The sequence below is a fragment of the Saimiri boliviensis genome, chromosome 3 (assembly GCF_048565385.1).
Source record: "Saimiri boliviensis isolate mSaiBol1 chromosome 3, mSaiBol1.pri, whole genome shotgun sequence".
Taxonomy (NCBI): Eukaryota; Metazoa; Chordata; class Mammalia; order Primates; family Cebidae; genus Saimiri; species Saimiri boliviensis.
Window position 1 is genome coordinate 122853554 of NC_133451.1, and position 24900 is coordinate 122878453.

Genomic DNA, 24900 nt, shown 5'->3' on the forward strand with positions numbered 1-24900 from the left:
ATTTTTGGGAGAGAAATACATATCAATAAATATGTTCAGGGCATGCTAATAATTTAATACATTTATAGTATTATTGAGACAAGTGTGAAATCAATAGAATAGGTAATATCTGAAAAGACATAATGAGGAAAACAATGTAATAACTTCATATGAAATTCTGCCAATTGGCTATTACAACCACTTCTACTATTGCAATTCAATCTCAGAATTTAAACAGATGTTAACAAAATCATTTTTTCTGAATTTCATCCAAAGAATTCATCAGAAAATTTCAACCAATCATAAGATTGGTTCCTTCTGAGTTTGATGATCATAAAACTCATTGAACATCATCCTATCCTTGAGCACTTAAAGAAAATTTGATAAAGTATCATTATATTTTTACAAAACTTAAATACAACAAATCTTCATAGCACAAATAGAAGAATAACTTTCAGTAAATATTTATTTAGTTCTTACAAACTGTATCAGTATCAAACACTCATAATACTTTAGGCTAGATATTTTTAATTTACTTTTTATGTAGATAGTACATTTATTTTACTATTGGGCATCTTGGAGAATTTGAATGCTTTGCTGTTGTTTGTGACATTTAAAAACAATTCTAATTTATCTGTGTTGTTATTTTCATCTGTGTGACTTAGCAAATTTAAAATAAATAATAATTACCTGTATAACACACTAAAGATCACAAATGAAAGTTTAATTGAGATGGACTAAAAATAGTATTGTCCAAACTATTAATAATTACATACATTACAGGCTATTTGTCATTGCCAAAGGCTTTTTCCTTTCCCCAGAAAAACAATCATGCATTGAACAAATAAAGGCATCACTCTTACTTAAGTCTATAAAACAAAACTAAAATATTATAAAGAAAATAAACATAAAAAATTATGAAATTTGTTTCAAACATTGTTAATTTGCTATAAGCCCTCCAACAAAATATTGGCTCATAAACTTTTAATATACATATTTTCTTTGATACAATTCTACTGAAGTGATCGTAATGTTCAGTCTAATTGGAGACATACCAAAAAAAAAAAAAAAGACTAAAATGGTTCTTTCTCAGTGTAGACCCACTATCTAGTCCATGACACACTACATCACCTACTATTACTTCTGACTTTGGAGGAGTAAGGAAAGAAATGAAAAAAGCAATTCATATTAACTAGGAAGTAGGAGAAAGGAATGGAGTTAAAGAAAGAAAAGGGAAGAAAAAAAGCTGATCTCTCATTTGTCTCTTTCCATTGCACTTTACTTAAAAAGTAGAAATAAAAAATGTTATAACCAATAAGCCTTAGAGTAATTGTTAGTTATAATCATTATGGGTGAAAAGGAATACTTGCTTCATTTGACCAAAGACACTGCCTAGGACAAAAAGACTGAGCATAGTGCAAAGAATCTCACTGGAAACAGAAGACAGTGTGAGGAAATACAGTGAACAAGGAGACATCAGTAGAGTTTATTTATCCTGAAGCACAGCAGGCAAAGCAGGTGATTACTGAAGGAATGTGTCACTTATTAATCTCTGTAACCCAGTGAAGTATATACACACTTCAAGGGATATAGAAGATTCTGAATAAATATGTGGATGTCTGCATAAATCTGTCAATGTATTTACCCAAAACCTAGCTGATGTTTATGGCCAACCTCAAGTATAAAAATTCTACAGACAATGCTACTAAATCTCATTTTCCATCTCTCATGAGGTTGCAGTCTGCTTTTATTACCATTGTGTACATACATACATTCCTAACATCAGTTTGTAATCAATAAGATACTACTATGAGAAAATTGACAACTGTACCTAGTGTTCTGTATTAAATATGAAACCAAGCTTCTTAATTATAAAACTAATGTTATTTCAAGAGGAAAAACATTGGTTCAGGAAAAGAGTATCTGAAAAGCAATGTATGCTGAGAATTATTTCTTTCGATTGTGATTTAAAGTCATTAATCTGCAAATATAAAGAGTAAAGAAGCAGGGAAACCTACTGTGTAGAAGCGAGTATTTTAAGGAAGATGGAGGAATGACATTCTAAAGTATTTGCTATAAGTAGTAGCTAAAGCCAGGATCAAAATTTACAGACCACACATGTTCATTCCATTGATTGGTCCATTGAAGACTGAATGAATGAGATGAATAGGTGACTACTTTTCTTCCTAATGAAATCCAGGATATCTGGTATAAATAATAACATTTGTTTAACAGAATGGAGCAACACCACACAAAATGGCATTGAGTTGGTGGGCTGGGGGCCATACTGAAATCTGGTCTGGAGCCAACTGGCTACAGCTCTTTATCAAATTACTAATGGAATCAGACTGAGTCTGTAAGAGTCAAATTAGTCAAAGGTTTCTAGCTGACATATACTCTAGTGATGCAAAAAACTCTCATTTATTGAGATATTAATGAATTTTCTTCTTGGAATAGGTAGCAACTTGTTAGGTCAAATGTAAAGTCTGGGTGGTCCTTTTCCAGAAATCAGCCTGAACCGAAAGCTCCACCACACACAAGCAAAGGTGTGACTAATTCACATGTGGAGATTTCGGAAATCTGCCTTTTGTAGACTTGTAGAGATACTCACATAGAGAACCTTCCATACACAGGGACTTTACATCAACACAGAATATTTCTAGGCCACAGAAATGTATTATAGAAACTCTTTGGAAAGAACAAACCTCCAAAATATATTTCAGAGTTCACAAGGATAAGGTGTAATATGCCATTTATTACTTTATTCTACAACACAATCTGAACTGTGAATCTCAATATCTCAATAATACAGAATGTGCACATTTCCAGCCACAGAAATGTCTCCAGAAGACACTTAGGTTCCCAAAAAGTTATGTAAGTTCACAGTGGAGACAGAATGGCCAGCAAGGAAGAATGTATGAAGCTGTAAGGAACTCTGATTTCCACTAAAACACTGCCTTCCGTTGGTAGACTTAAATATTTTTTTTAAGTGTTTAAGACTTTATAAGTATTTGGGTATTAAAAAATTTAAAACATACTCATTCCATGGTTATATTTCTGTAATTTTAGGGTTAATAATCTAGGTTCTAGAAAGGCCAAAAAACAAGTGAATAACCATGGGCCCTGGTCGTAAATCCTAATGCATTTCCCACAAGGAAAGCAAGCTAAGAGATTAGGAGTCGAATTCAAAAGAAATAAAATTGAACTCTCATTGTAGGCTGTAGAAATAATAACTTTGTTCCTGGAACACCCAAGCAAGCCTAATCTACCTGGCTGGCCCCTGGCCACGCTTCCAGATGCTGTTCACTCATATGAACATCTGTAGAGGTTCTTTTATTGAAAATACTGGCAATCGCTAAAGAATGAGTCCTTACAGAGTAACTGAATATGTTCACAAAGAACAAGATAATACAATGATAGCATTTAATGCAGAAATAAAATTTAGCAAGGGTGAACATTTAAACTAAAATATTAAAGAGACTGATGCAATTTGAGCAACTGAAAGAAAAGCTTTTGAGGTTCCTAGTCCAGCTATCTTTCACCTTTTCCTGTTTTTGGTAAAAACTGTCATTTGGTTTCCCACAAAATATTTGAAGGATTAGAGGCCACCGGAAAAAATGGTAGTGTGGAAATACAAACCTCAGTCTCCTGATTCAAAAGAACATTTCTTCTCCATGAGTCCTCTATAACTGTGATCAAATATATTTTTATGGATTTATGATGGATAACTATATAATAGTTGTAGATGTTTTTGTGTTTTAAATATTCCATATATGAAGCTAAAATTTGTAACTATATGTCATTTAGCAAAACTCAAGGATATGATAAATCAACTAAAATGATATAATCACCTTAGCTTATTGCAGTATGCTCCAATGCCTAGAAATTCGTTTGTTAGTATTTTGTTATGAAAGAACATTAATTCAAAACGTAAAAAAGGCACCTGAAATTTTAATGATCAGTTGAGTCTTTCAGAACCAAGACAGGATAAAAATATACTTGTACTTATACATTTAGAATTTTGTCCCTTTTATAGCAAGAAGAGTTTTTCCCCCCAAGCATCTTTTGACTGCAATTTCTTTGTACTTTAAAGCTGTAATCGTGCAGTCAGTATCCCATGATTAAATAAAAACAAACATGCATAATAAAAACAAAGCAAATGTGTTTTTTGTGTGTATCTACTGTAGCACATTGCCAAACATTTAATGTTTTAAAACAATACAAATTTTTTCTTCTACAGCTGTGGAGGTCAGTAGACTAAATTGGAAAGGCAAGGCTATGTTGTTTCTAGTCTAATTCTCCTCCCCTTGAATCCTAGCCAGCCTTAGTGATTTGCTTTACCAATAGAATGTTCTGAAGTAATGTTCACGGCTTCAATGGCCACTTGGGACACATTGGGGATACAGGACTGACAGTCAAGGGTCTGGTTCCTTTAAGACCACCATGCTGCAATGGTTATGTGTAGGTGTTATGGTTGTCCCAGCTAAGTCAGCCTTTTAGCCCTCCCCATCAAGGTGAGAGACATACAATTGCAGCCATCTTGACCCTTCACATATGACCCCAGGTGAATCAATCAATATCACAATAATAGAAAAATCACCAGCAAATTACTACTTAAATACTGATGCTACTCTCTCAAACCATGAGATATAACAGTACTTCTTTTAAGCCTTGAGGTTTTGGGATAGTTTGCTATGCAGCAGTAGATAACCAGAATAGTGCATAAAAGATATTAACTGTATTATAATGCCTAAGTTTCAATGTGAATCTAAAATAAACTGATTCCAATAGTCCAGTTTTCATACTAATGCACAATAATGCATACTAGATTTAGATAATCATACTGTAAACGTAATCTGCATATGGTGAATGAACACCATGCACACAAATGCTCCTATCTCATAAGGGCACACAGGAATTTTACTGTAATTCCTATTATCTATAACTGCTACATTATCTAAATATCTTTTTGAAATTATACTCATAACTCAAATTAACCAAAATAATTGTTTTTCACTGTGTTTCAGTGAAAGAAGGCTTGTTTATACCTATCATACAGTACCTGCATGTTATTTAACAAAACCATATATCAAATTACAGTACAATTTGAATTAGAAAGTATAGTAGGCATTCAAAATTCATAAACTAGGATTAAAAGAAGTCTCATAAAATTGTCTTCACTGACAATTTTCTTTTCTTTGCTTTTAATTTGAATAGAGAATATAGAAATGTTGTCTTATCTTGATCCCAAAACCAGACAATTACCCAACAACAACAAAAAACCTGAAGACCGACATCACTAATGAACATAAATGAAATGCCTTCAGCAAAATACAACCAAACCAAAGTGAATTCAACAGCACATTGAAAAGATCACTCACTATGATAAAGTAGGATTCTTCTCAAGGATGCAAGGATGGTTCAATATATGCAGATCTATAAATGTGATGCACGACAGTAACAGAATGAAGAAAAAAACATTTGATCACATTAATAGAAAAAATATTTGGCAAATTCAACATATTTTCATGATAAAAACAAAACTCTCAACAAATTAGGCAAGTGAAGAATATACAACAACACAATAAAAGCTATATATGACAAACCCATAGCTGACATCAGAATCAACTGAGAAAACCTGAAAGATTTCCTCTAAGATCCAAAATTAGACAAGCATGCCCACTTTCACCACTTCTATTTAGTATACTACTAGAGGTCCTGGGCAAAGAAATTAGGCAATAGAAATAAAAGGCATCCAAATTGAAAAAAAAAAAAAAAAGGTAAATTATCTCTGTTTGCATATAACACAATCTCATGCAGTGAAAACCCTGAATACTCCATCAGAAACCTATTAGAAAGTAATCAATAAATTCAGTGAAGCTGCAAGTTATAAAATTAATAGACAAAATCAGTAGCACTCATATTTACTAGCAGTAAACTATATGAAAAAGAAATCAAGAAAACATTCTCATTTACAACAGCTAAAACAAAACAAAATAAAATACTTTGGAATAAATTTAACCCAGTAGGTGGAAAACTCTACACTGAAAACTATAAAACATTGATGAAAGAAAACACAAATAGCATTTTTCACAGGAATAGAAAAGAAATACTAAAATTTGTATGGAACCACAGAATACTCTGCTTAGCCAAAGCAATCTTCAATAAAACGAAAACCGAAAAAAAGAAAACCAAAGTAAGAAAAGTTAGGACTGGCTGCGAAGATGGCTGCCTAAGAACAGCTCAGGACTTCAGCTTCCAACAAAAGTGCAGAGGGTGAGTGGACGCCGCATTTCCAGACAAACTTTTATTGCTCATAGACCAGGAGATACCCAGGCAGACGGGTCGCCAGCGCCGCTGTTCTGGCCGGTGCGGCAGTTTTGGCCCCTGAGGGGCTGATTTGTCCCACGTGGCTGCTTTGACCACGCCCTGCTGCAGCGGTTCTCTGTAGAAAAGCCACTGGTCTGGGAGCCCTCTTAGCAGGCAAGCCCTGAGACAGCAGAGTTGCCCATTCATCTGAAATAGTGAGCCAGGCCAGGAGATTGCTAGGAAAAAAAAAAACCACCAGGAGCCAGTGACGCTGTTTGAGCCCACCCAGTGAGTCAAAGCTCAGGAGATCCCGGAGCCTTTTCAACAAGCAACTGAAACAGTAGGTCATTCAACTTAAAAAATAAAAAAAAAGACTCTAAGTCAAGGAGCCAGGTGATCAGGCTTGGTTGGTCCCACCCCCACCCCCAACAACAAGGAAAACAAAAACTGATTGAAACGCTCTGGGTTGAGCCTTTCACACCAAGCAAAGCTGAACCCAGGATGGTCCGCCTAAGTTGGGGAAGGGCATCTGCCATTACTGACACTCTCCACCACTAGGGAGGCAGGCTGCCATTGCCAAGGCAACACACCATTGTCGAGGCAACCTGCCACAACAGAGAGAGTCCACCATAACAGAGGCGGGGCCACCGTTGCTGAGGCAGCTCTAACTACGCCCACATAAACAGGACTGCAGGGAAGAGCACAGGGCAGCTGGGTGGAGCCCATAGCAGCTCAGCAAAGCCTCTGCAGGCAGACAGTGGCTAGGTGAGCTGCTAGCTGGGTGGGGCACCTGAAAGAAAAAACAAGGGCAGCAGCACAATGGAAACTCATAAAGCTCTAACTCCCTGGGACAGAGCACCTAGGAACAAAAAGTGGTTTATGAGTTCAGCTGCAGCAGACCTAAACGTACCTGCCCAGCAGCTCTGAATGAACAATGGATCTCACAGCTAAGGACTTAAGCCCCAATAAAAGATAGACTGTCTCCTCAAGTAGCTCCCTGACTCCCATAGATTCAAAGACTCACCTCATAAGGAGAGAATGGACTGACAGTTGGCAAGCATCCTTCTGGGACAAAGATAGCAGAAGAGGAAACTGATAGCAACCCTTACTGTTCTGCAGCTGCTGCAGGTGATCCCCAGGCAAGCAGGGCCTGGAGAGGACCTCAGCAGTCCTACAGCAGAGGGGCCAGGCTGTTAGAAGGAAAGCTTAAAAAAAAAAGAAGTAACTTCAGCATCCACAAACTAGAAGTTCACTCAGAGACCCAATCTGAAAGACAGTAACTACAAAGACAACAGGTGGTTGAACCCACAAAAATGGGAAGAAACCAGTGCAAAAAAGATGAAAACTCCCAAAACCAGAACACCTCTCCTCCTAAAAGGGATCACAACTCCTCACCAGCAAGGGAACAAGACCGGATGGAGAAGGAGTGTGAAGAAATGACAGAATCAGACTTCAGAAGGTGGGTAGTAAGAAGCTACAGTGAGCTAAAAGAACATGTTCTAACCCATTGCAAAGAAACTAGGAACCTTGAAAAAAGGTTGGACGAAATGCTAATGAGAATGGACAACATAGAGAGGAATATAAGTGAATTGATGGAGCTGAAAAACACAACACGAGAACTTCAATAGCATGCACAAGCTGCAACAGCCGAATTGACCAAGCAGAAGAAAGGATATCAGAGGTCGAAGATCAACTCAATGAAATAAAAAGAGAAGGCAAGAAAAGAGAAAAAAGTGTAAAAAGGAATGAACAACATCTTCAAGAAATGTGGGACTATGTGAAAAGACCTCATCTACGTTTGATAGGTATCCCTGAATGTGATGAAGAGAATGAATCCAAGCTGGAAAATACCCTTCAGGATATTATCCAGGAAAACTTCCCCAACCCAGCAAGGCAGGCCAATATTCAAATCCAGGAAATACAGAGAACACCACAAAGATATTCCTCAAGAAGAGCAACCCCAAGGCACATAATCATCAGATTCACCAGGGTTGAAATGAAAGAGAAAATGCTAAGGGCAGCCAGAGAGAAAGGCCAGGTTACCCACAAAGGGAAGCCCATTAGACTCACAGCAAATCTCTCAGCAGACACCATACAAGCCAGAAGAGATTGGGGGCCAATATTCAACATCCTTAAAGAAAAGAACTTTCAACACAGAATCTCCTATCCAGCCAAACTAAGCTTCATAAGTGAAGGAAAAATAAAATCCTTTGTGAACAAGCAAGTACTCAGAGATTTCGTCACCACCAGACCTGCTCTACAAGAACTCCTGAAAGAGGCTCTACACATATAAAGGAACAACCAGCACCAGCCACTCCAAAAACATACCAAATGGTAAAAGAGCATCAACACAATCAAGAATCTGCATCCACTAACTAACATAACAGCCAGGGTAGCATCAAAATGACAGTATCAAATTCACACATAACAACACTATCCCTAAATGTAAATGGACTAAATGCCCCAATCAAAAGACACAGACTGCCAAATTGGATAAAAAGCCAAAACCCATCAGTGTGCTGTATCCAGGAAACCCATCTTACATGCAAGGATACACAAAGGCTCAAAATAAAGGGATGGAGGAAGATCTACCAAGCAAATGGAGAGCAAAAAAAAGCAGGAGTTGCAATTCCCATCTCTGATAAAATAGGCTTTAAAGCAACAAAGATCAAAAGAGACAAAGAAGGACATTACATAATGGTAAAAGGATCACTGCAACAAGAAGAGCTAACGATCCTAAATATATACACACCCAATAGAGGAGCACCCAGATACATAAGGCAAGTTCTAAATGCCTTACGAAGACACTTAGACTCCCACACAATAATACCGGGTGACTTTAACACCCCATTGTCAATATTAGACAGATCAACCAGACAGAAAATCAACAAGGATATCCAGGACCTGAACTCAGACCTGGAACAAGCAAACCTAATAGACATTTACAGAACTCTCCACCCCAAATCCACAGAATATACATTCTTCTCAGCACCACATCACACCTACTCTAAAATTGACCACGTAATTGGCAATAAATCACTCCTCAGCAAATGCAAAAGAACGGAAATCATAACACTCTCTCAGACCACAGTGCAATCGAGTTAGAACTCAGAATGCAGAAACTAACTCAGAACCGCACAGGTTCATGGAAACTGAACAACTTGCTCTTGAATGTTGACTGGATAAACAATGAAATGAAGGCAGAAATAAAGATACTCTTCGAAACCAACGAGAATGAAGACACAACATACCAGAATCTCTGGGACACATTTAAAGCAGTCTCTAGAGGAAAATATATAGCAATGAGTGTCCACATGAGAAGAAAGGAGAGATCTAAAATTGACACCCTATCATCAAAATTGAAAGAGCTAGAGGAGCAAGATCAAAAAAACTCAAAACCTAGCAGAAGACAGGAAATAACTAAGATCAGAGCAGAACTGAAGGAAATAGAGACACAAAAAACTCTTCAAAAAATCAATAAAGCCAGGAGCTGGTATTTCAAAAAGATCAACAAAATAGACAGACCACTAGCCAGATTAATAAAAAAGAAAAGAGAAAATAATCAAATTGATGCAAACGATAAAGGGGATAACACCACAGATTCCACAGAAATCCAAACCATCATCAGAGATTATTACAAACAACTCTATGCACATAAACTAGTAAACCTGGAAGAAATGGATAAATTCCTGGACACCTGCATCCTCCCAAGCCTAAACCTGGAAGAATTCGAAACCCTGAATAGACCAATAACAAGGTCTGAAGTCAAGGCAGCAATTAAGAGCCTACCACCCTAAAAAAGCCCAGGTCCAGATGGGTTCACAGCCGAATTCTACCAGACATACAAAGAGGAGCTGCTACCATGCCTTCTGAAACTATTCCAGACAATCCAAAAAGAGGGAATCCTTCCCAAATAATTCTATAAGACAAACATCATTCTGATACAAAAACCCGGCAGAGACTCAACAAGAAAAGAAAACTTCAGGCCAACATCCCTGATGAACATAGATGCAAAAATCTTCAATAAAATACTGGCAAGCCAATTGCAACAGCATATCAAAAAGCTCATCCACCATGATCAAGCAGGATTCATCCCAGGGATGCAAGGCTGGTTCAACATACACAAGTCCATAAACGTAATAAACAGAACATAAACAGCACATAAACAAAACCAAAGACAAAAACCACACGATTATCTCAATTGATGAAGAGAAGGCCTTTGACAAAATTCAACAGCCCTTTATCCTAAAAACTCTCAATAAACTAGGTATTGATGGAAAGTATCTCAAAATAATAAAAGCTATTTATGACAAACCAACAGCCAATATCATAATGAATGGGTAAAAACTGGAAGCATTCCCTTTGAAACCTGGAACTAGACAAGGATGCCGTCTCTCACCACTCCTATTCAATACAGTACTGGAAGTTCTAGCCAGAGCAATCAGGCAAGAAAAAGAAATAAAGGGTATTCAAATTGGAAAGGAGGAAATCAAATTGTCTCTATTTGCAGATGACATGATTTTATGTCTACAAGACCCCATCATCTCAGCCCAAAATCTCCTGAAACTGATAAACAACTTCAGCAAAGTCTCAGGATACAAAATCAACGTGCAAAAATCACAAGCATTCCTATACACCAGTAACAGACTTAAAGAGAGCCAAATCAAGAACTAACTGCCATTTGCAAATGCTACAAAGAGAATAAAATATCTAGGAATACAACTAACAAGGAATGCAAAGGACCTCTTCAAGGAGAAGTACAAGACACTGCTCGATGAAATAAGAGAGGACACAAACAGATGGTGAAACATTCCATGTTCATGGTTAGGAAGAATCAACATCGTGAAAATAGCCATACTGCCCAAAGTAAATTGCAAATTCAACGCTATTCCCATCAAGCTACCAATGACCTTCTTCACAGAACTGGAAAAAAACAGCTTAAACTTCATATGGAACCAAAAGAGAGCCCGCATAGCCAAGTCAATTCTAAGCAAAAAGAACAAAGCAGGAGGCATCACACTACCGGACTTCAAAATATACTACAAGGCTATGGTAATCAAAACAGCATGTTCCTGGTACCAAAACAAAGATATAGACCAATGGAACAAAACAGAGGCCTCAGAGGAAATACAACATATCTACAACCATCTGATCTTCGGCAAACCTGACAAAAACAAGCAATGGGGAAAGGATTCCCTGTTTAATAAATGGTGTTGGGAAAACTGGCTAGCCATGTGCAGAAAGCAGAAACAGGACCCCTTCCTGACACCTTACACCAAAATTAACTGCATATGGATTAAAGACTTAGACATCAGACCTAACACCATAAAAAACCTGGAAGAAAATCTAGGCAAAACTATACAGGACATAGGCATAGGCAAGGACTTCATGATCAAAACACCAAAAGCAATGGCAAAAAAAGCCAAAATAGAAAAACAGGACCTAATCAAACTCCACAGCTTCTGCATGGCAAAAGAAACAGTCAGTAGAGTGAATCGGCAACCAACAGAATGGGAAAAAATTGTTGCAGTCTACCCATCTGACAAGGAGCTGATATCCAGAATTTACAAAGAACTAAAACAGATCTACAAGAAAAAAACGAACAAGCCCATTTAAAAATGGGCAAAGGATATGAACAGACACTTTACAAAAGAAGACATAAAGGAGGCCAACAAACATATGAAAAAATGTTCATCATCACTGGTCATTAGAGAAATGCAAATCAAAACCACATTGAGATACCATCTCACACCAGTTAGAATGGTGATCATTAAAAAATCTGGAGACAACAGATGCTGGAGAGGATGTGGAGAAATAGGAACACTTTTACACTGTTGGTGGGAGTGTAAATTAATTCAACCTTTGTGGAAGACAGTGTGGCGATTCCTCAAGGACCTAAAACTAGAAATCCCATTTGACCCAGCAATCCCATTACTGGGTATATATCCAAAGGATTATAAATCATTCTACTATAAGGACACATGCACACTAATGTTCATTGCAGCACTGTTTACAATAGCAAAGACCTGGAACCAACCCAAATGCCCATCGATGATAGATTGGATAGGGAAAATGTGGTACATATACACCATGGGATATTACACAGCCATCAAAAACAATGAGTTTGTGTCCTTTGTAGGGACATGGATGAACCTGGAAACCATCATTCTCAGCAAACTGACACAAGAGCAGAAAATCAAACACCGCATGTTCTCACTCATAGGCGGGTGTTGAACAATGAGAACACATGGACACAGGGAGGGGAGCACTACACGCTGGGGTCTTTTGGGAGGAAATGGGGGAGGGATGGGGGAGTGGGGAAATGGGAAGAGATAGCATGAGGAGAAAAGACAGATACAGGTGAGGGGAAGGAAGGCAGCAAACCACACTGCCATGTGTGTACCTATGCAACAATCTTGCATGTTCTTCACATCTACCCCCAAACCTAAAATGCAATAAAAAAAAGAAAAGAAAAGAAAAGAAAGGTTAGAAGCAACCTACCACCTGACCTCAAAATACGCTATAAAGGTATTATAACCAAAACAGGATAATACTGGCATAAAAACAGGCACATAAAACAATGAAACCGAATAGTGAGCCAAGGAATAAATCCACACATTTACAGCCAACTGATTTTTGTCCAAGATGCCAAGAACATACAAAGAAAAGGACAGTATCCTCAAATGGTGTGGAGATAACTGGATATCCACATGCAGACAAACAAAATTAGACTCATATGTCATGCCATATTGAAAAATCAACTCTAAATGGATTAAAGACTTAAACATAAGATACAAAACCATGAAACTACTAGAGGAAAACATAGGGGAAATATTCCATGACATTGGTCTTGGCAATGACTTTTTGGATTTCACTCCAAAACCAAAAACAATGAAAGCAAAAATAGACAAATGAGTCTATATCAAGCTTTGCTACAGGAAAGGGAGCAATCAACAGAGTGGGAAGACAACCCACAGAATGGGAGAAAATATTTACGAACCATTCATCTGATACAGGGCTAATATCCAAAATATATAAGGAACTCAACTCAATAGCAAGGAAACAAATAGACCAATTTACAGGCAAAGGACTTAAATATACATTTCTCAAAAGAAGAGATACAAGCTGGGCACAGTGGCTCATGCCTGTAATCCCAGCACTTTGGGAGGCCCAGATGGTAGGATCACGAGGTCAGGAGATTGAGACCATCCTGGCCAACATGGTGAAACCCCATCTCTACCAAAAATACAAAAAAAAAAAAATTGCTTGACATGGTGGCACATGCCTGTAGTTCCAGCTACTCGGGAGGCTGAAGCAGGAGAATTGCTTGAACCCAGGAGACAGAGATTGCAGTGAGCCAAGATTGTGTCACTGCGTTAAGGCAACAGTGCGAGACTCTGTCTCAAAAAAAAAAAAAAAAAAAAAGAAAAAAAAGAAAAAAAAAGAAAAGAAAAAGAAGAAGAGATACAAATGACCAACAGATATTTGAAAAAAATGTGCTACATCACTAACCATCAAGAAAATGCAAATCAAAACCAAAATGAGACATCACCTCACACCTGCTAGAATGACTGTTATCATAAACACAAAAGATAGCAAATGTTGGTGAAGACATTGAGAAAAGGGAATCCTTGCACACTGTTTTGAGGAATGTTGATTAGTACAGCCATTATAGAAAGCAGTATGGAGGTTTCTCAAAAAGTTAAAAATAGAATTACCCTATGGTCCAGCAATTCCATACTGGGTATATATCCAAAAGAAATGAAATCAGAATGTAGAAGAAATGTCTGTTGCTCCCATGTTCATTGCAGCATTATTCACAATAGCTAAGATATGGAATGAACCTATGTGTCCATTAATGGATGAACAGATTACAAAACGTGGCATATATATATATATATATATATATATATATATATATACACACACACACACACACACACACACACACACACACAGAGTGCAGTACTATTCAGCCACAAAATGAAAGAAATCTTGTCATTGTCATTTGTAACAACATGGATGAACCTGTAGGACATTATGTTAAGTGAAATAAGCCAGGCACAGAAAAATAAATACTACATGGTCACAGTTACAGGTTCGATCTAAAATTATCAAACTTAAAGAAGCAAAGTTAAATTGTGTTGACCAAAGGCTAGGGTGGTTGAGATGGGAAAGGGCTGGGTAGATGTTAGTCAAAAAACACAGTTTCAGTTAGATGGAAGGAATAAATTCGATAGAACCATGATACAACATGGTGACCTATAATTAATAATATATGATACTCTTGAAAAATGCTAAGATAGTGGATGTTAAGTGTTTTCCTCAACAAATATGATCAAAACATGGGTAATACATTTATTAATTAGCTAAATTTAGTCACTAAACAATATACATATACTTCAATATATCACGCTGTACATGGTAAATACAAGCACTTTTATCTGTCAGTTAGAAAACATAAATTTAAAAAAGAAAAATAAATTTATTTATTTCTTATTTTCCTGCCCAGCATAAGGAAAGAGGGGTATCATTTCATGAATTGTGAAGAAAGCTCCTTGTATACACAGGGACCCAAATGTTTTCTTTGTCTTTTATCTCTGCCCTTGCCAATAATGAAGCCAGTTGGTAACCAAGTGTCTGTCTGGAGTTCTTGACCTAAGAAGATTAAAATATTTCATAATTTTTTAAGGTTCATTATATCCGTTCTCTAAATTTCAGTTTTGGTTGAAATTTTCCCATAAAAATCAAAACCCATTCAAAAGTGGGCGAAGGATATGAACAGACACTTTTCAAAAGAAGACATACATGAGGCCAACAAACATATGAAAAAATGCTCATCATCATTGGTCATTAGTGAAATGCAAATTAAAACTACATTGAGATACTATCTCATGCCAGTTAGAATGGTAATCATTAAAAAACCTGCAGAAAATAGACACTGGAGAGGATGTGGAGAAATAGGAACACTTTTACATTGTTGGTGTGAGTGTAAATTAATTCAACCATTGTGGAAGACAGTGTGGTGATTCCTCAAGGACCTAGAAATAGAAATTCCATTTAACCCAGTGATCCCATTACTGGGTATATACCCAAAGGATTATAAATCATTCTATTATAAAGACACATGCACACATATGTTCATTGCAGCAGCACTGTTTACAATTGCAAAGACCTGGAACTAACCCAAATGCCCTTCAGTGATAAACTGGAAAAGGGAAATGTGGCACATATATACCATGGAATAGTATGCAGCCATAAAAAAAAAAACGATGACTTAGTGTACCTTGTAGGGACATGGATGAATCTGGAAACCATCATTCTCAGCAAACTGACACAGAACAGAAAATCAAACACCACATGTTCTCACTCATAGGCAGGTGTTGAACAATGAGAACACGGACATGGGGAGGGGAGCATCACACACTGGGGGGCTACAGGAGGCACAGTGGGGATTGAGGGGGTTGGGGAGAGATAACATGGGGAGAAATGGCAGATATAGATGACGAAGGTATGGAGGCAGCAAACCACATTGCCATGTATGTACTTATGCAGCAATCCTGCACAATCTGCACATGTACCCCAGAACCTAAAGTACAATTTAAAAAAGAAAAAGAAAAAATTAAAGTTCAGTTGGGGCATGGTGGCTCATATCTATAATCCCAGCACCTTGTCTATACTAAAATACAAATATTAGCCAGGCACAGTGGCACATGCCTATAATCCCAGCTACTCAGAAGGCTGAGGCAGGAGAATTGCTTGAACCTCTAAGTTGGAGGTTGCAGTGAGCTGAGATTGCACCACTGCACTCCAGTCTGGGTGACAGAGCAAGACTCCATCTCCAAAAAACAGTAACATCAACAACAACAACAACAAAAACCAACAGCAATCAAAGATCCTAAAGAAATCAGGCAAAATGCTTTTATTTTACACACTGCAACATCGTGATGAAATTTCCTGTGTTCTAAATGTCAAAGTATATGGGTAGGTGATTGAATGATTTGAACTGGTAGTATAAAGTATTGTTCACCAAATATCTATTGGCTGATATCCATAATAACAGTGATTTTAGTTTTAAAGTAGATAACAGTAGGTAATAGTTACATTATGTGCAGAAAGTCAATCAGGGGAAACACAAGTAACTATAATGTCAAAATGGCAAGAGTCAAAAAATATAGAATCAAAATGTTACTTGGAGTTGGTGGCTAATCTTTTGTGACACATTTTCTACTAACCCTGACTCTTAAGATGATATTGAGAATCAGGTTTTATATGAACACGATCCATGGGATAGGATGGTGGGAATCAATATTATGCTCTGAATCAGAAATTCTGGTGTGGCAGAGATGTGTGTTTTCACAAGTCTTTCAGGTAATTCTGATGCATGCTAGCATTTGAGAAAACCTGGCTTACATTGTAACTACTCCCACACACACACACACAAAAAACACAAATTCCGTTTCCTAAAATAAAGTTTAATGCTTGCATTAAGGCTCTCACTTTGCTTCTGAATATTACCTGCTTAAGAAACCAGCAGGTACGACCATTGTTGAACAGACATACTTTATATCCTCATTCTCAAGTCGAATATTGGCAAATAAATAAATAAATAAATCCTGTAATTTGTGAAGGAACAGATTGCCCTAGAGTTAGATGGGATGTTTCAAGCTGAAAGATATATAATTGAGAATGGATTGAGTACTGCTATTTTTAAAACTGGGGCATATCAGGAGTTCTACTTCCCCTTGGATATAGAAAGCTGTAACTAGTTTTGCTTCTACCCTCACAACAAGAAAAGGCCATGATGTAAAGTGTAAAAAAAAAAAATCATAACATTGGCTGAACACACCGAAGTATGGAAATCACAAATGAACCAAGTAGTCTAAAATCTACTGAATGTCAGGCCTTTCCAAGAAAAGATGTGCTATTGGCAGACTACAACAGGAAGAGATGTTGGTATTATACAGCCAGGTGAAAAGAAAGCATTCTGATAAAATTGGTGATGGATTGGTAAAGGTCATCTGTGGATGAGGGGGAGAGGATAGAACTCGTGGAAACTGCAGACACGAAGGGAGCTTGTTCACACTCGCAGATTCTTTTCCATGGACCCCCATCTCCTGCTCATGAGAAAATTTGTGGAAATACCAGGAGGCGCATGAGTGCCTTCCTTGGTGTTTCAAGCTTGCAAGAGGGAAGTGGTCACTTCCGTGAGAAAAGTCTGAAGCCTTACTGTAATCCTTCTTCAGAAAACAAAGCCTTAAGCCCCCGAGGGAGAAGCAGAATATCCTGCCACCTCTACAACAAAGTTACAGACCTACTGGAGGCAGAGGAAAGGTCAAAACAAAACAGAAAAAAAACAAAATAAAAACAAAAACAAAACCTACTACCCCTAGGGGAAGTCCTGGATGCAGGATCTTATACCAGTAATATTAAAGATCTCCTACTACTGAGAGACTGAAAAGAAACTCTCTCCCATGGAACACTCATAAGGTATATAGATAGAGTTTCACTGCCATGAAGAGAAGAAATAGGACCCCTGAGAAAGCTCAACCACAAGACCTGAACATGCAGGGCCTGCCTAAGGTGGAGGCTATACTGAAATAATAAGGAACTCCTTGCCTTCACCACCAGACTAGCAAGCACCAAGTAACAAGCAATTGCCATCTACCACTGATGAAGAAGACAAAAAAGTGTGGAGAGGAACAATATTTGTGGTGGGGATGAACAGAGAAGGTAAGGGTGAAATAGAAGCATTAAGGAAACACCTGTTAAATCCCAGCCTTCATCCTAAGAAAAAAGAATTTGAAGCCAGTGGTGCACTGAAGATAATAGAACAAGAAAACCCAATCTCAGCTTAATTCCTGGTTAGATCAACCTAACACCCTTCCTCATATGCTAATAGCCTAACACAAGAGATGCATCTGTTTCCAGACATAAGGTCTCTACTATTTTACACATAATGTCTGATTTTAATTTTAAAAATTACATGACACACAAAAAGTCAAGAAAAATAAAAACAATGCAGCTACGAGACAAAACAGTCAACAGAACAGACTCAAGCATGGGGACCCTATGTTTATATCAAACAGAATTTAAAGGGAGTATAAATTTAACATTGATAAGTTAAAGATTCTAATGAAGATGTAGAGAATATGCAAGAACAGATGGGAGATTTCAGCAGAGAATGGTGTTATGGATTGAATTGTGTTTTTCAAAAATTAACGTTGAAGCCCTAACCTCTAATCTGCTATATTTAGGGAGGTAATTAAGGTTAAATAAAACCATAAGAATTCAGCCCTAATCCTATAGGGCTGGTGTTCTTATAAGAAGAGTAAGAGACACTGGAGCTCTGTCTCTGTGTATACACAGAGAAGATGCCATGTGAGGACACAGTGAGGAGGAGGCCATATAGAAGCCAGGAAGAGAGGCCTCACCAGACACTAAGCCTCATGGCACCTTAATCTTGGACTTCTAGCCTGCAAACTATAAGAAAATAAATTACTGTTGTTTAAGCCATCAGTCTGTGGTAATCCGTTATGGCAGCCCAAACAGACTATTACATATGGAAACTACAATAAGTGAAATGCAAATTCTAGAAATAAAGAACATGATAATAGAGACAAAGAATGCTTTCAACAAGTTCATTAGTAGATTCAAGACAGCTGCAGAAATAATTACTGAATTTGAAGATAGGTTAATAGAAATTACTGAAACTTAAACTCAAAAAGAAGGGCAGAAAATGAACTGAACATCTAAGAGTTGAGGGATAACAGCAAACAATCTAGCCCATAAACAATTTGAATATCAGAAGAAAGACAATGGCACAGAATAATTATATGAAGAAATAACAATTGAGAATTTTCAAAAATTAATGACAGATCCCATAATACAGATGCACTAAATTCAGAGAATTCTGAGGACGATAAATACCAAAAAAATCTCTAAACAGAAACACACACACATAAACACATACATCTGCATATATTATATTCAAATTGCTGATTTAAAAAAACATTTTAATGGCAGCCATAGAAAAAAGAATGACTTACAAACAAATAAAAATAAGATTTACAAAAGAAGGATGAAAAACTATGTTTCAGAAAAAAATGGAGTCAAGCATTCAAGATGGAGAAAGAAAACTGTCACATACTTTATACGAAATATAAAAATAAGTTATTCAGAGAGAAAGAATGTAATACCCAACAAAATTTAGATTGAAATAAATAAATGTCTTCAGTCAAATCAGTTTTTCCAACTCCTTTAGGAAAGTGCTCTCCTGAAAAACAATGCAGCCTCTATATTTCAGCCCATAAGATTCAGGGAGTTACCATAGGGTCCAGGAAATTATCTTCTCAATCAGGACCTTGGACAGGACTAGAGAGCAACTGAATTCCTATAGTGCTGTCATTTCAGCATTTAATACACTTCAACAGTGTGGCTGAAATGAACTGATGTCTCTGTCTGGGCAGTCATTTACAGCTATAGAGATTGGAAGGATCTCCATACTAGGAATATGAATTTCTTGGTGACTGTCTCTGATTTTATTATAAAGCTGTATATAAATAAGGTCTTTTTATTGGCCAATAATATTCACTGAAGGAAAGAGGCAAAACAAGAAATTTAAAAATTAAACTTATGATTGTACTGATCTAGTGAGCTACTTTGGACTGACAGCCTCACTCCTCAGATAATTTTTGTTATTTAAGTGCATGCTAGACTCTTTCCTGACCTTTGTTTGCTGGCACTGCTTTCTGCTTCTCAAAACAACATATTGCAGGAATATGTTAACATTTCTACATTAATTAAATATTTAATTTCTTTAGATTACACTCTTCAAGCACTCTGTAGCCTATGATGAAATTTAACACTTGCTATCTGTCTATTATTTATGAGCAGGCCAGAATGCAAAATTCAAAGAATACAGGAGAGATAAGACAAACATTATACTCATATTTGAATAACTCATGCTGAATAAAATGTGAGTGAAATCTAAGGATATCAGTATCTTTGTGTAGAGGGCAATATATTATGCAAAAATAATATTCTATAAACCACAAGATAAAATTGATATTAGTATGAAAAACACATATGTATATGGAATTTGTGCAACCAGTAGAATATGCTATGCTGGGTTTAAGTGAATTATTATTCTATTGCTTTCTTGCAAATTTCTGATTTTTTCATTCCTTCATTTACTTTCCAAGTTTGGAAATGTAATTACCAGTAATATATTAAGAAGTAAAGACCTGTTTTGCAGCATCTTTGGTAAGGCCTTTTAAAACATACAGAATAAGAAACTGTATAGGCGAACAATATGGCAATCAACCTGATGTACGAAGCCAAGGATTTTAGTGCAAGTAGAAAAGAATGAGACAAAAAATCTTTTCCAGCTGCCTAATGATTCAATTCAATTAGATAAGCCTTTATTTTATTTCCAAGTGCTTGTAGTGAAAGACAAGGGCAGTCAGCTTAATGGAAAGAAAAAGGATGTGCTCACTTACTAATTTGATTCGGTGGCCAGGAGTGGCGCTGATTTCCCACGTGCATTCTTTTCTGCTTGGGTACTTGTCTGGCCAGTTGGGACTGGTGATGAGGCCAGTTGGACTGTGAATCTTCTGTTCACACTCAGCTGCACCAATAACCATAATATCAGACAGTGTGACAGTGTGGAAATGCAGCCCAGGTTTGAGGCAGAAAGCAGCCTATTTGCCCACTGCCATGTTGACTTTCCTGAATACCAGCTAATTATCACTCCAGTGTTGATTATCATATTCATCTACTCTGGAAACTACGTTGCTGAGCATAATCAGGCAATGTTTGTTGTTTGCCTCATATGAAATTAAGCATTTATCATAAATCAGATAAATGCCTAAAAGAAAATGAAATTTCACTTTAAACTGATGGGTCTGTAGCTCAGAATTTAACAGTGCAACATATATTGACAGTAGAGAATATCAACACTGGGCATGTGCAAAACATTTAATCCAATGTCACAAACAAACATCATTGGACTATGCCATTTTCATTTATTTTTTCTATTAAAAGAAACATCATTTACAGCTAATTAACATCATTAAGGCACCTTATGAATCATGTATTTACATTTTCTCTCTCCCTTAGTTAAATATACACTTGAATACCTACACCACAATTTTAGCTTCTAAAATAAATTAGTCCTAATTTCATCAAAGCAAATGGAAGCACTAAGGGGAAAAATAAGTGAACAGCTACTAGCTCTGCCCTAGAGGTGCTTCTGAACTAACTTCAAAGGATACCTCATTCAATCAGTATAATTATTTAAGAGTTTTTTTTTTTTAACAACCAAAATAACCTCATTTTAGGCAAGATCATTCCACATGGTTAATGTCAAATTTAAAAATTATTTAATATCCTCAAGCTGTGTTCTTTCTGTATAATTTATGAAGCTCTATATTATACATTCTTGTTTAGACTGGGATTATTTGTTATGTACTGTGTATTCCATTCTAAAATACAAATTTCTAAAATTTCCTGAGCAATATATTTGGTTAAATACCTTACTCAATGGACAACCACCTGTTATAGGTGCTGTCCACACAGCAAGGGTAACATGCCCATTAGTTAATGTGCTTGCTGTAGTTGCTGCTGCCTGCTTTGCTGCGTTCATTCATACTAGACCTTCATCTTAATTTTGCTAGGTTTCTATAGGGAGACTTGTATTTGCAACAGAAGATCACAATAAAGTGGAAGGTAAAATTCAGTTCCTAATAATCTACAATTACGGCAGCAAAACAACAGCCTTAAAAGTTTGAATCAAGTCATGACAAGGGTTTTCTAAATTCCATTGTTTCTGTCTCTGCCTTGCCGTGTGAAATGTAAATCGGGCAGGATGTGGCAATTACACTGAGACTAGGTTGAGAGGCTCGTTGCTAAACTGTACAAGGAGCATGTACTATAGTGAAGGTAAAAGATGATCTGACCACTTTCCTGGCAATAAGACAAGTTTATTGTGGTGTGTCTGGATGCTGTTTTATCTATAATGAAGTTTCCTATATCATTTATGTAATGAACAGAGACATATTTGCTATGCGTGATCCACAGGATACATGTATAATCTATAAAAGCTGTCTTTTTTTTTTCTCTGAATTACCTTCAATGTCTACAAAACAATAAACAAAAACCTGGGCCAACTGCAGTGGCTTATGCCTGCAATCCCAGCACTTTGGGAGGCTGAGGTGGGTGGATTGCTTGAGCTCAGGAGTTAAGAGACCAGCCTGGGCAACACGGAGAAAACCTATCTCTACAAAAAATACAAAAATTTAGCCAGGCGTGGTGGTGTGTACCTGTAGTCCCAGATACTCGGGAGGCCAAGGTGGAAGAATTGCTTAAGCCTTGGAGGTCGAGACTACCATGAGCTGAGATCACCCCACTGCACTCCAGCCTGGGTGACAGAGGGAGACCCTGTTTCAAAATGAAAAAAATAAAAACAAACAAACAAAAAAATGCAAAAACCTGGGCCTATTTCCTAACCTATTGATTTAATAGCATATCGTATCTTACCAAGTTACAGATATTATGCTTTTACATGAAAGTAGAGAAAGAAAAATTTCTGTTTGTATAGGTTTCTGCACAGTGTCATTAACTCAATGAAAAAAAAAAACAACCCCTGACATGTGACCATATTTGAAAGGAGCTGAATGGAACAAGGGTCAACTGAGGATATTCTCTATGATTCCAGTGTTTTCACACACACAAAAATGTTATCTAACTGTGGTTAGAGTCAGGTACCTTCCAGTGTACATATGACGACTAAGTTTATAAAATTTGTCTTAGTAATTCTCTTCTCAAAACAAGCATAAATCCAATTTAGGTAGAAAATTCAGGAACAGACTCTCAAAGGAAGAAATAAGAGCTGAATAACTATTTATTGTTCCTATTTAGCTCATAGTGGCTAAGGGGATTAATATTATTGGTTTATAAACATTTTGAATTTTGTAAGGCCTCGAGGACAAAGTCTGATAGGGTATTAATATGCTACTAATCTTTTCTGGACCAAAACCATGACTTACAACTTTAAATGACACAGTGTCTACCATTTTCAAATGTCTTTCTTGTGATAGGCATTTGAATTTGATACTCCTGGTATTTAAAGGTGCATCACTTACGTAGCACATATATGAAATATACAAGATATTTTGGGGAGGAATATTACACCAAATGCAAAACATTTAGCAGCAGTTCAGTTTAAATATGCATTGTGTTATAAGATCTGTTCCACAAAGATCTGGGGAGAATGTGGTGCTTTTCTGGCTACCAGATGATATCCTAGCAGCTACTATGTCTGTTATTCAAAGCTACTCTAATGCCACCTATGTGCAAAGTCCAGATCCAGTAATTTGCCTTGGATCTTTGAACATTACACAGAGTTTTGTTTTTTGACATTTAGATAGCCCACTGTGATAACACGCATTGAAATTATTAACTCTACTTGGAGCAGTGCCTTAACAAAACCACATGAAATTCTACGTGTTGTCAAGAAAAATACATTCCTTTCCGTACCTTCCTTGCAATCATGTTTATTTTCATGCAGCACAAATCCACTACGGCATTGACACATGTAACTTCCCATCGTGTTGACACATTCGTGCTGACATCCACCATTATCCTTAGAGCATTCATCTTTGTCTAGCAAAGAGATAAATTCCATAGTTTACTAAGGAACTTTAAAACAAAGAATATCAAAGAGAGTCATTTAGCTAAGGTTAACATTGCCAAAGGGTCATGGTTTCTTCTGTTCCAAGACAGAGGCTAAACAAGTTTCCAAGATTTGTATGTAATCACTTTAAAAAATCACTCAGTATAATTACTGTAGTTGATTTTTTTCCCCATTAATTCTGCAGTTATGCTTAGCATTAATGAATCTGGACACTTCATAGCACTCCAAGATAGAAAAAGGCATAATTAGACTATTCTCAAGAAAAAATGAAATTTATGTATTTTAAACAAATCTACTCTGGCAGAGAAGTTTATTAAAAGTTATCTCCTAAAAGGGCTTTTAGTGTGCTAAAAGTAAAGCAAAGATTAGACTAGGAAATATGAGCCTCATGAAATAGCAAAAAAAAATCACTACAGGGAAAAAAGCCAAACTAGATTAACAGGCAGTCAATTTGGTGAGGCATCAACCATCACTCCATGTCACTCAGCCGTCATTCCATAGCTGGCTTGTCCATTAATGTCAAAACTGGCAGATTGCTCCTCACACAGATGCATGAGGGCACATCTTTCAGAGTTTCATCACTCCCACACATAGAGAACAAAAAGGACATGTTATAGTCATATGAGAAGTTAGGCTGAATTCAAATTGTACACTCTCTGCTGATTTTTCTAATGAGCACTAGCAAGTTCTTCGTGGCATAAAAAGTATACTGTTTTTGCTTTTTTATCAAATCAATATTCATTCCATGGGAAAAGGATTAGGGAAGATATTTTTATCAAATAATCTGATAGTAATTTTTAAATATGCAACTATTGTGTCACATTTGAAGATTGATTACATGGCACACATGCTTACAGGTGATATTAATGCATTGGCCATACTTGAATATTTTAAATAAACACAGGCAATCTCAGTTT

At 36.8% G+C, this 24900-nt stretch overlaps 1 protein-coding gene across 4 annotated transcripts in view; it reads right to left on the reverse strand.

Moving 5' to 3' along the window:
* TLL1 (tolloid like 1) overlaps positions 1 to 24900 on the reverse strand; it is a 250564-nt gene that overhangs the window by 21046 nt on the left and 204618 nt on the right. For 3 of the 4 annotated variants that reach the window (XM_003944192.3, XM_074396755.1, XM_074396754.1), the window contains 2 exons: positions 23827 to 23952; positions 20790 to 20917 (listed from right to left, as the gene is read on the reverse strand). In XM_003944192.3, coding sequence (XP_003944241.1) covers positions 20790 to 20917; positions 23827 to 23952 — 254 coding nt within the window. Of the gene's footprint in view, positions 1 to 5236; positions 5416 to 20789; positions 20918 to 23826; positions 23953 to 24900 lie in introns of those variants that run through there. The other variant, XM_074396756.1, reaches the window with a different exon arrangement.